Raw genomic sequence first — 13394 nt, 5'->3', positions numbered from 1 at the left:
ACCTCCTCCTGGTGCTGCCCCTCCCTCCCTCTTGGTAGCCAGCTCACAAGCACAGTGCAAGCCAACAAAAGTGGTGGCGAAAGCTCTCACACCAGCTGCTGTCCTATAGTCTCTTCTCCAGTAGCCAAATCATGCAGGGGGCAGCTTCTATTGTATTTTTTCTTATCTCACTTTGGCCTTAGGTGCTGTAGATGCATGGGTGGGCAGTGCATTTCTCAGTCCTGGCAGGCTGGTGTAGAGATTGCTGGAGGGAATTGGGTCTGGGAGTCCGACAGTGATGCTGAAGGAGGGGGAGGAAGGAGAGGCTAACCAGAGTGAGATGCATGAGTGTCAAACAGAGTTGAAAGAGAGGAAAGAGAGAGGGGCTACAATATTTTGTAGGCAGGCATGTTCAGCCTCCTCAGTCTCCTCAAAGGCAGCGACCACAAGGCAGGACTGGGCATGGTTACTTCTGTGAGGGACTCCCCTCACCTAGAGTTGCTTTTCCTACAGCCCTGGATCTGGGCCCTGCTAAGACACAGAAGCCATGCTGTGAGCACAGCTGTTTTCTGAAAGCACTGTTATTGTTAAGAAGGAACAAAAGCACTGCTGCAAAAATCTGCACTCCAAAGACATGCTCACCAGCAGTTGGGAACACTGACATAAATGTTCAGCAGTGTTAACCCATCAATTTTCCTACCTAGAGGTGTCCCTGCCTGTACACTGTATTGGAAATTCTCAACTTCAGTGAACACATGGAGAAGGATATTGGAAAAGCTGAGTAAACATCTAAAAGGACTCTTCAGGCTTAGAAATTTTTGGTGATTCTTAGCTCTATGTAGCTCTAAAACAAAGATGAATTATCAAGCAGATACATAAAATCTGTATGATCTGTGGATTCTTTCTAAATGTGATTTGCAATATTTTAATATTGTCAGTATTACATGAAATAGGCATAAGTAGGCTTGATTGGTATATGACCTAATTTAATTAGTTAAATAAGACAAAACTGGAGTTTTGGAGGAAGGAACAGAGATAGACAGGTAGGCTAATCTATGTTGTCCTGGTGGTTCTTACGTTGCCTCCTGGATATTTCTTGTGGTTCAGTAAAGAGATTTGCAGTTTAAAATGAAGATTATAAAAATTATGTGGACACTTTTCCAAAGCAGTTGGAGATGTGTGAGTAAGAACAGGAGAACCATGACTAAATCCAGATAGCTCAAGGACCTGGAGCTGTGAGATGGATGCTGGTTTTGTGTCACCTCATTAAGCCATTTTCTATAGCTGTTAACTTTCTCCCAGAATGGCTTGGTAGCAGCTAAGAGCCTGGGCATGTTTAGGGACTGTTTGAAATAATTTTTTGTGCTGACAGAAATTACTGATTCCTCTTGCCTTCAATTCTGCCTACATGACATAGTAGGGAAAATAGTTGAGCCAAAAATAGAACATTTCTATGGGCAAAATTCAGCCTCCATGGCAACAGTTAGACCACACTCGGATCAATTTACCATTCAATGAAATATTTTATTTATTTAATCAGAGTTTGCTTTAACTGCAACCAGCTTACATGGCTTTAAGTTTTACTGCCTTTCTGCAAGATGGGGAAACAATACATACCTCCTTTTAATACTGACACTAAATTGAGCTGCCTTAAGGTAAGAGAAGCCCTGAGCAGTAGGGGAGAGAAGGCCTTAGTACCAATGGATTTAAAACTGGTTAGAAATCTCCACAGAATTATATATATAATCTACACAGACACTACACAACTGCATTCATGTTTTTGTTTTAATTAAAATTATTATCAAATAAAAATTTGGCTCAACCAATTCCATCTTCCTTTTGCAGAAACAGAAAAGTCTCAAGCCTATATTCTTTTTCTTAGTGTCAGAAAAAAAAGTGTGCTGGAAAATAAAAAGGCCTATGTTGCATCACAATCTTTAAGAAAAAGATGGTGCAATTACTTAATATCAAAATGAAAACTTACCCCACACTGCCATGAAAACAGCAAAAAAGACAGTAGCTCCATTGTCAAAAAGGTGGGTTACCTGAAAGATGTATTAATAATGTGATCAATTTGTGATAATAAGCCTTTATTTTCTATTTTCACCTACTAAAATGAATGTGATCATGAGTTTAGCTGGCCTGACAATCCTGAGGATCCTTCCCTTGACACGTGAAATCCACCTGTGAATTGACAGGACTATTTGCCATCCTGGCCTGGGACTGACCCCTGCCAACACCAGGTGTGAGCATCATTTCAGACCCAAAGCATTAATGTTATGGAGCCACATACAGAGGATGGATGAGAAGATAAAGACTGATGTCAAGGACACCATAACACATAGCTCTAGGACATGACCTCTGAGACTGCTGAATCTCTAAGTGCAAATAGCATTCAAATGTTTTACAACCCAAACTAGGTGTTGGTGAAAGACAATGTTAATGTTGGCTGAACTTGATCTGTCCTTTCAAGATTTTATCTACCCAAGCTATCTATCTTTATTTGTCACTAAAGACAAATGCAAAAGGCAAAATTCATGCTTTTACCAGGAAGCACCTCGATTTGCATAGCCTAAAACATACCTTGGCATAAATGCAGCTGTCCGACAACCTCATGAAGGGGCAGTATTTATCACATATAGGACACATTATGATATCTGTAGCTTGGCAGACTTCTTTACTGGAAAAATAGAAAAGACAAAAATTAATAACTTGATTACTACAACAATCTGCACAACAATCTGTCTTAAAGTGGATTGATAGGCTTTGCTAATATTCAGTCACTTATTGAACAAAACTGGTCTGTAACTGAAGCCAAGATGTTCATAAGTGCATGTGTACAATTAATATTTGTTGACTGTCTAAGACTACAGCGTACAGTCATAACTGCAGAGTGCAGTTCTCCAGGGACAACCTAGCAGAATCTCTTTACCATTTCCAGCTACTCCTTGAGTCAGAGTGACTTTTGGTAGGGGGAGGTTGAGCATAACTGCAAAGTTCAGTTTGACTTATTCTTGTGGCTTAAGTACACAAAAACTTAGAGATGCAGCTCTCAGCAGAAGGTCCAGGGGTTTCTTCATCTGAGAAATGCCTCTCTCTGGTGGATCTTTGGGAAAGGCCTCTTAGAGAGTGAAAATTCCCCACTCTTGTGCTGGTCTGTTAAAGAGTAATGAAGGGTTCTACTTTTCCCCTACTTCTTTCTGAGTTGCCAGCACCACTAGCAACTGTAATTGGGCAAGAATCATTTCCTTTCATCCCAATTCAAGAGCATAAAACATGGGAAGTTTGATACTGGGTACCTTATGAGAACTATGCAGTCTTTTCTTGATTGTCCATTCAATGGTACAAAATGAAATAATTAACAGCTTGTGGGAAGATCTCTTAAATTATTCATAGTAACCCACAGCTGCAATTTCTTTATAAAAGTTCCCACGTTACCTGACTTGGCAGTGGTTCAAAGTGGTGACTCCATATAAAAAGACAAACAATCCAATGAAGGCAGCTGGGAAGAGCATCCCTGTGTACCAGCCTAACCAGGCAAAGTACAGCCCAATTTTCTCACCAAAGTACCGTCTGTTTTAAAACACAACACAGCAAAGTTACCTGCTAATTAGTATAATCTATTTAATCTTGCTCATTATTAGAACAAAAATATTTCTATATTTCTATCATATCTGAAGAGTAGATTAAAGAGAAGAAAAAGCCTTCAACTAAGCTTCTAAATCCACACTGAGGGACCTGCCTCAGGAATGAACTTAAAACATTAATTCAAAAATTCAATAACCACAGTTTACAGTTAGATAAGTGGAGACCTCATAAAGGAAACACTGAGTTACTTCTAAAAAGCTAGTGCTTTGTATTCTGGAAATTGATGATCTGCTTTGCCTTTTGGCTGTGTGAATGTACTGCCCAAATAATTGTATTGAAATCAGTTTTATCCCTAAAACTTCTATAACAGAAAAAATTATTTGAGCTCAAACTATTTCTAAAAAATCAGGTAACCAGAGTTCATTCTCCAATACAGTTTGTTTTCATTTGAGTACTTATTTTCCTAGCTCCATTCTTGGAAAATTAATTTCATTATTCTACTGCGGTGGAAAGTGTAGTGCATGTAAGGTCCATCATTTTGCAATGATTTGAGGAAAGCAGTCTTAATTGATCCTAATTTATTAAATATATTGCTCAAAAAACAGCAGCAAAGTGGCCAGAAAGTTCCTTTTTGCTACATATTCATTAGCACTTTTCCTCCTCCCAAACACAATCAAACCTTTATTTATGTGTTATATCAATACATCAAGCACAAAAAACCTGCTGAGGAGGAGAGGAGCATCAGCAGCAGAGGAGCAGGCTCATGTATTGTCCTGTGTCTGATGTCTTGGGCACAGTAGGCTGAGATTTTAGGGGATTATTTGCAAGATTGGTTTAAAAGAATGAGGCAAAATGACATGCTTGTGTTTCAGAGACTTAAACTTTCATATCCACTCAATTTGAAAATAGTCGCTGCTGGAAACCCATTTTCACCCTAATGATGCAACTTCTGATCTATCCAGAGAATAAATACAGTGAGCCAGCACTGCTGGCTCCTCTATGCTATCAGAGAACATCGTTGGCCAAACTTTCTCAGTGAGAATGGAAAGACCTAGGACTGTCTCTAGCACTGGATGCACTGGAGGACACTTGGTCTGGACTGCAGAAAATTAGCAGTTTTCAAGTTGTTATTAAAAATTTCCTGTTTGAGAAATTCTGGCCTGAGCTCATGCTTTGCTGGAAGATACTGACCTGCAGTGACTATTTTCATTTGAGTTTACCACCTCTGCATAAGAATCCAGATATTGTCATTTTGTTTTTGTTCTTCTGTTATTTAACAGAGACTCAAATTCACAGGCTAAAGAGATAGTAAGCTAACAATAACATGTTCAGTTCTGACAAGGGCAGCAGGTCTGATTGTAAAAAAACCACACTGCAAACTGTATTTTAAGACCTAAGAGTATTAATGAAACCTTTGTCCTGACCATTTTCCTGGCACCTAGGATGTCAATCTGTGCCTGCACCTCCAAAAAGGCAAACTCACATTTTGACCTTACTTCCACTAAATATTTATGACCTATTTTTCTCCATGTACATAGTTCAAAGTAGCGAAGTCAACCTAACCTTCATCAAGCTTTATTTTTTCACATCATTCCCTACCCTCAAGGATGAATGCTTCCTGGTTCCAACCCTCTAGCTGAGAAGCACTAATGGCAAAAATCATCTCCTATCCTGTTGAGCCCTTCAATCTAACAGTGCAAATCATAGTATTCTTTTCCATCTTTGAGATCAAACACCTTCATCCTAGATGAAGACCCAAGCAAGGTTCAGTGTGTGCATAAAGAAGACTGTCCATGATGGGGAGCAACCCATCTCTGAAAAGTAAGGAAAAGGCATCTGAGCTGGGTCCTAAAAATGCATGAAACATGTTGATATTACTTTGATACATATTTGCTTAAATATGGAGAAACAGCCTTGATATTCCATTATTGCCCTTTGCAACACAGCTGATATTCCACAGGCACATGCTGTACTGCTAGAATTTGCATCTGGATCAAGTTAATATATCATGTCTTCTGGGCCCATAGTTAGCATATTCCTCCTTTTAGTCTCTGCTCAGATGCCACTCAGATAAGTGCTATGGAAACAGACTATGCCAGTAAGAAGGTCTTTGGAGGCCTTCCTAGGTACCATATTCAGAGCAGGTCTACATTTATTTCAATATGTAATTCAGCTGGACCATCATGACCCTCAGGACATAAAAAAGGTTTAGAGATACCTTTGTCACTCCTTTCAATTTGCCCCAAATACTTGTTTGAAGAACAAGCTCTTTGTTTCTTCTCTTTTTCTGTCACTATGTAAAGAACAGAAATTTCATACAGCTTGCCTCACTGATTGATGGCAGTTCTCTCTGAGCCAGAACTCAGCAATGTACACAAGGAATTCCAGAGGTTTTTTCTAGAATGGATAACTGTGCATTACTTCTACCTAAATTTCACGTGTTATCATTCTGCTCATGTCAAGGCCTCTTTGAAATTTTCCAGCATTGATAACATCCTTGTGTTCTTGTTAACTTTGCTAATTTATTACTATCCAATTTTTCAGATTATTAATATGGACAGAAAAAAATTGTTTGAATTTTTAATGGTTCTCCCACAGAAAATTTTCTCTACAACTAACCTAAAAAGCAGAGACATAAAAACCCCCAAGCACCTAATAGAATAATCCATCTCTCCTATCCTTATATATGCTGTACCATCAAAATAATAATAAAAACGTAATTTCGGCTTCTCAGTTGTAAGCTAGCCTGTATCATAGCCCTTCAGTACCAGTTACCTTAGAGGTGAACTGGATATCCCCTCAACCCATTCCAATGGTAGAGCCATGTCTTAATTGGGTTAAGATTTCAATATCAATATTTATCAATAAGGCACATTTTTGAAAATTAATAAGCTACAAAGTCTAATTTCAGACCTATGAAATGTGATATTGGATTATGCTGTGTTTAATGACCTTTATTACAGAGTATTTTGCTTTCAGCATGCCTAGAAGGAAGTCATGGATCTAGAATATAGACAGATCAGGGCTCAAGCCAAGAACCTATCTATTTTCATTAACCCTTTTGCAAGTAAGAATGAAATTCTGTACAGAACTTTCTACATCACAGAAACTAGAGCTTTCCAGCAGGTGTTTTGGACATATGAAGCTCTCACAACAGAAGAAATGGGGTGGGTAGGAAGGCCTGACAGGAGATTGAAAGGGAGTAGTCAGCTTGCAGTCAAGACATTTAATGGAGCAAAATGCAAGTTGCTCAGGCATCAGTTTTTGCTTCCAGGCTCATTTAGATAGCTTTACAACCACTTAAAAACCATAGTTTTCTCCCTCTGTTTTTGTCCTGTGAATTACCTGCACAGGCAGCAGCAGGAGCAATTTGTGCACAATCAGAAGGGAAACAGCTATGCATGTAATTGTGAAGGAGGTGATCCAAAGTCCCCAGGAATCACTGTAACTGTTTCCATTGATCTACATGGTCCCAGAGCATATAAATACAGTAAGTCCTGTTTCTTTCTGATTACAATCAATTCTAAGGGTCATAAATTGTTCTTGTAAATATCTATAGACACTAAATTCCAAGAGATGTATAATTAAAGTCACGGTACCACATCTGTCAATTAGTAGGATTGGCTTTGTAAATTATGCTTAGTCTGCATAAATTATGCATAAATTATGCCATACTGCCACATGTTTCAAAGCAGAGTGGAAGCAGAATCATGCAATTCCCCTCAAATGACTTTTTCTCATTTACTTTTAGTGACTAGTATCTCCATAACAGCCAGCTGATGAGATTAAATGAAATCTGGGAGTTGCCAAATGGGCAACACAGGAGATGGAAACCTCATTTTAACAGCTAAGGAAAAAATAAAACAGCAAAGAAGCATGAACATTTTCACCTACTATTGAGGCAACTTGACTTTAAGGTAGAAATATCATATCAATTAATGACATAATTGGACTATCTACATCTAATTTACTTCTTAGCCTTTCCAAAGCATAATGTCAACTAGAATCATAAGTTCTGGTCAGATGTCTGTGGAAGCATCAACATCCAGACACTCCTTTTGTACAGATGACAACACTACACCCTTCAAGCACAACCCCACATAACTCTTGTTATGGGACAAAAAAATATTTTCCTGCTGTAGAACTGACATGAAAAAAGCTTCTTTTTAAAGTGTGCCTGCTGAGACACTTCCAAGCAAAATGAACAGCAGGTCTTGCTGGTGTTATCAGTTCTTCAAGGAAAAATCTCCAGCTCAATAGGCATATGAACTGCTGAGAGTGGCAGTAGGCATGGAAGGTTCATTCACAGATGCTGGATTACTCACATTTCTTTAGCTCCTCCTAAATCTTCGAATCCTCTGAAAATTCAGCAGGAGCTGAGGAAATGTGAGTAATCCAGCATCTGTGAAGTAAGAAGAAAAAGGCATCCCCTTTTCTTATTGTGTCACCCCTCCTTCAGTGAATTCATCACAGCTGTGGATGTGTTCCAGGCAGCAAACAGCAGACTGGGCTGGGGCTGCAGCTTTGGACCTGCTGAGTTTGGTGGCTTGTGACTTAGGCTGCTCTCAGTGCTCAGGGAATCTCACTACTGCCCTCGCCCCTCTCCTCTTTGGGTAAACACCTACTTGACAACCGCAGGACACTCATGACCTCAGATAGGGGGTCTGTAGCAATTGCCTTTCTTTTGTTTGTTGTTTTTAACAGATTTTTAAAAAATCTGTCTGATGAAAAAATAAAGCTTCTTAAAAAATCTTAAATTTTAAACTCAGTCTACTCAAGAAGGCTGCTATCAAGGTCCAGAATAATCATATCTCTAACATTGCCTACTCTGTTACCATTTATTCTCATACTTAATAAAAACCTTTCAGATGCCTGATCATGAAATTAAACAAAACACCAGATATTGCCTCAACAGCACTTTCACAAACAAGAACAAGCCTTGACCACATGGACAAATGATTAGAAAACTCTCTAGAGATAAGTTGCTTATACTGTGATATTAATATCTTATTGGGTACTGGGAAATTGAAAGCAAAAACCCCCTTCAGTATAACTGTTGGCTCCCCCATAAATCAGCAATTTCTATTGTGTAATTTGACAAAAATTCCATATTTCTATTCAGTGTATTAAAAAAGAAATAAAAAGCTTTTGGGATTAAATTATGAGATTTAATAAATTATTTTGTAAAGCATTAAAAAATTACATGACTCAGTAAAATTTTTTATTGTATTTCTTGGTGAACTTTTTATCCATGGAAATGAAACTTTCTTTTATGAAATGGATAGGTTTTATATGGCCTTAATCAGTAACACTGTCTATCTCCAGGGCCATCCTCTAGAAATCTTTCATCTGGAAACAATTTCGAGAATAAATAAGAGCAAAGTTTTCTATTAGTTACAGGACTTATGAAAGAGGCAATTAATATGCTGGACCAGTTGCATGTTGTGGATGACCCTTCCTGATGGCCAATGTGTCTTCAGTGCTCCTGACACATCTGAAGACTTTATTAATAGGCTCTTGAAGCTCTGTATTCCTCTCTTCAAGTAGAAAAAGCCCATTACTGTCCAATAATAGTTCTGCCAACACGATAAGTAAAGGCTCTGGCTCTCTCTGTATGCGTAAGAAATATGTAATTCTCTATTAGTGCATGCAAGGCTATTTGAAAGCATTATTTAAAAGGACTATAAGAACTTGGAATCACATCTCAGCTTCCTTGTGTTTTTTTCTTTGCAGACTACTTCCAAGATGAATAAAACTTCAGACAGTGGTGATGTAGCTGGTCTGAATTAAAGGGCAGTGGTACAAAGGAGACTTCCACTCCTAGTGTTGCTAAACACGGTAGCACGTTCAGAACTGTCAGTTCTGCTCTGTGCCATTTGTAAGCATCATGAAACTTCATCCAGAGCTCATTCTGTGGTTGTTTTTTCGGAAGAAGAAGATCTAGTTGATGAGAGCCTGTCATTCACCAGAGCCGTTCTCCAAGGAGGAAGAACTCCTCCTGTGGACAGATGTCTAATCAGGTATATCCAGCCTCCACAGATTTCTCTCTTCCTTTTTTTCTCTCTTAAATATTCTGAAAACATTTCATTACAAATTGTGGTGTCAGGAAACTCTAGAAGGAAACTTCTTTCGCTTTCAAGTCCTTGTACAAACTTTTCTATATATACATCTTTGGATGTAGTGGCACCATGAACGAAATGGTTTCCCATGACTTCAGGATCAGTTTTTAATGAATTAACGGAGCTTTTCATGGTTTTGGCAGAAGTGAAACAACCCGTGCTCAAAGCATCTATAATGTGACATAATAAAAGCAAGTGAGTCTTACCTTACAAGATCCAGTGGCTGGTATTTATACCACACTCCCCAGGAAGCCCAGCACTCATAGAGCAAGTGTCTGTGGTTTTCTGCCCCATGGGTTTTTATTGAATTCTTACTTCTGTAACTTCCCTAAAATACAAATCTGGACATTAATGAATAACAGCAGCAAAAAAGAATACTTAAGAAATCACTCTTACTAGCAGTATGGATAACACAATTTATGCAAACTCCATAATTGTGCTCCAAAGTCTAAATATGACATTAAAAAAATATCAACTGATGTCACTAAGATTTGAGATTATTCTTCCTAAGATATTCATAATAAATTATATTCAAGTCATAGGCTATAAACACAAAGAAAATCTTTGGAGAATCTCAAAAAAACCCCCAGAGCATAATGGTTTTTCCTCTTTGAAAACATACTGATATATCAACTGAAATAGTTTTTACAGAACAGATCCAGAACATCTTTCTTTACTCATCTCTTTTTGCAAGAAAACACCCCTATTTTTCCCCATGGAAAAAAACACTGATAAATGGAAACATGTCAGAGGCAGACATTAAAAAGATTGAGGATAAATGATTACATAATTAAGAATTCATTTTGTGGCAAATGTCTGTTCAAAAAGAAAAAAAACCAAACAACTGAGAAAAGTACCTCATGAAGAGGAAATGCAGCTTCATAGGAGCCATTACTGAGCAATCGATTCAGACCTAAGAATCAAAAGTATTCAATTATTTACCAATAGGAGCAGAAAAATTGCTAAGCAAAAAGCAAAACACATTTTCATAATAAACTGGCTAAATGAAGATTGAAGCCCATTGACAGTACAAGATACATGTAGCAAAATTAATCTTTTATAGATTTTGATAACTAAGATATAATACAAAGAAGGACATGTTCAAATATTAATCAGAATCTATCATTTATTATGCTGGAGGTTTAAAGATTCGTTTGCCAAATCCATCTTTAGTGTAACTTCAGTGAAATTGGAGACTTCACACTAGGTTTAAAGTTTAAGCTTATAAAATATTGTCTAACAAAGCTGTTTAGATGAAAAGCTGCATATCTTGGGAGCTAAAAACTTCAGGGAAGGTCTCGACATTTTTGAATTGCAGACCACTAAAGCAACTGAAACTCTCAAGTTTCATATGATAACAACTTTCTAAAATATGTTCAGTTTATGTCTTAAAAAGTTGCTGGTCAGACAGAAAGGAAGAAGACAAACTGCAGCAGTGCAAGACTAGAAAATAAACAGGAACCTGAACCAAAATCATTCTTATGTGGCACAAAAAAGTAATCATACACGCCACTCACTCAGGGCTTGTCCCTCTTCAATGAGAGCCTTGAGAACTAATATCTGCTGAGATGCTGGTGCTTTTCACTTGGAAAATCACCTAAATAGGATTAAGCAGTTACCAGGCAATGCAAAACAAAATATCCACGCTAAGAATGTGAAGGTGTTTGAACTCTATTGACCAAGAGGTGTAAAGTCTTGATTCCTTTCCTAATTCACAGAGGACACACAGCAGCAAGGACACAGCAACGGGAATATGAATATCAATATGAATATTCAATATGAATAGCACTTTCTGTGGTGGCATCAGTACCTGCCTGGCAGAATATACTTTCTTCCAGTGCCTCTGACAAAAAAGTAAAACTTGTACAGCTGAGCTGTGCTTTGCTCTGCCCAGTGATCAGTGCAAGGTTGTGTTCACTGTAGGTACAGCACAAGCTGACATGTGAGGGATTGGGATCTTGCTGTAGGCAGGGACTGCAAGTGTTTGTGCTAGATGCAACGTCTGCTCTGCTTAGAGGTATTGCTGCCCTCATCCCAGCAGCTGAGAAAGAAAGAAAAATGGGAAGTTTTGGGATATTTCTCTTCCTCTTCAGGAAAGGTGAGGTTTAAACAGCAGGGAAATGAAACAGACTGCAGAGTTTTATGGAGATTGTCTCTATGTTTCTCTTTATGTGGTACTCAAGCAGTATGTGCTCTGTACCACTTGGCAGGTGACCACTGTTTCATATTCTATCCCTCCTCTGTCACTGCCTGCTACCCTGGATCTGTGTACATGCCATTCCAAATGTTCACTCCTCTCACTAATTGAAAGTGAAGACACAGTTATGCATAGCAGTCTTGGCACTGAGGACATCAGTGGTGAACTCCCTTTTGACTTACAGCAACAACAGAGATACAGAGTCTTCCATCTCCCTTAGGGATGGATAGGTATCCAGGGAGCAGCCCTAGGCTGAGATGTAGAGCAGCACAAATCTTGCCATCCTTCTAAGCATATTTTTATGAAAGAGTAGAAATTTTCCTGCATGAGTCTCTCTGCTTCTCCACTGCTCATAATCTGTTCATATTTCTTGTTTAAATCAGCCTCTTCCCTTGCAGAGGTGATAAATCCCCTGTGGTGACATGTGCCTGTGAAAGCTGACTGATATTACATGGAAGTGATCACATCTTCCAGGCAAAGCCCCCACAACAGCAGTGGTTGAGATGTAAACAGGCTAAACTGAGGTGATTAAAAAGGAAGGAAAAAAGTCTGTTATGAGCCCAGGCAGACTTCTCCTTTCTTTTTTTTAATCACACATTTTAAAGCACATCGTTCAGTACTTACCAATTTTGTTTTTCCCTTCTTCATATTTCACTCTTTGTAAGATATGGTGTACAATTCTACTTCTTGTAGCATTATTGAAGAAAGTGTCTTTGTTGTGTATTATGAAACTACATGAAAATAAAAACCAAGGACATCTCAGAAACATATAATAACATGTTTAAGGCAAATATTCAGTTCCATTACTTTCTGTGACACTCTAAAAATCTACAGTATGTAAGCAAGTGCAAGAAGGATTAAAGACACTTGATTAAGAGATGATTAGCCAGGTGAGATGCTGTCAGTATCAGTATTCATTCTCTAACAAAGAACAAAGAACAAAGAACATCTAACAAAGATGGAGAAGTCTGGAGAAAGATAGAAGATACTTAAGTATTCATTATGGTAAGCATCACTTTTAGGTAATTCACTGAAAACACAAAATTCTTGCACAAAAATTTGCAAAAGCATATCTTTGTAAGTGCAGCAGTAGAAATTCACATTCCATTTCTATTCCAGGCTTTTTGTTATGCTTTACCATTATGAGCCAGCTGGAAACATCTACTTGGTAAACCACTCTTACTGAAAACTATTACTGAATAATATGTTAGAAATGGAAAGTATCATATACTCCTATATTTGGTCCTGGAAGCTAAAATACAGCAGAAAATTAGCTTTCAGACACCATTTATCCAGTTAATATTCTGGTTCAATGTTCAATAGGTTAGACAGAATTGTGGTGAGTCTGAATGTATTTTTATAAAACCCAACAAACTCTGTGGATAGGAGGCAATATTGTTTTCCTCATCTGTGTTTTTGAAGAGCTGCAAAATTGAATAAACTGATAAATAAAATGTTACAGTCATAGAGGTGTCATAGAGAGATTGGTCTGTAAGACAGCACACTAGACA

At 38.1% G+C, this 13394-nt stretch overlaps 1 protein-coding gene across 1 annotated transcript in view; it reads right to left on the bottom strand.

The window, feature by feature from the left end:
• ANO4 (anoctamin 4) overlaps positions 1-13394 on the bottom strand; it is a 203454-nt gene that overhangs the window by 38109 nt on the left and 151951 nt on the right. The window contains exons 11-16 of the mRNA XM_069003919.1: positions 12508-12614; positions 10544-10599; positions 9893-10014; positions 3418-3552; positions 2563-2659; positions 1964-2024 (exon numbers count right to left, since the gene is read on the bottom strand). Of these exons, the coding sequence (XP_068860020.1) occupies positions 1964-2024; positions 2563-2659; positions 3418-3552; positions 9893-10014; positions 10544-10599; positions 12508-12614 (578 nt within the window). The remainder of the gene's footprint in view (positions 1-1963; positions 2025-2562; positions 2660-3417; positions 3553-9892; positions 10015-10543; positions 10600-12507; positions 12615-13394) is intronic.

This window comes from Aphelocoma coerulescens, chromosome 1A, assembly GCF_041296385.1.
Source record: "Aphelocoma coerulescens isolate FSJ_1873_10779 chromosome 1A, UR_Acoe_1.0, whole genome shotgun sequence".
NCBI classification, from domain to species: domain Eukaryota; kingdom Metazoa; phylum Chordata; class Aves; order Passeriformes; family Corvidae; genus Aphelocoma; species Aphelocoma coerulescens.
The sequence above is the reverse complement of the archived record's forward strand: the minus strand, read 5'-3'. Positions and strand labels throughout refer to the sequence as shown.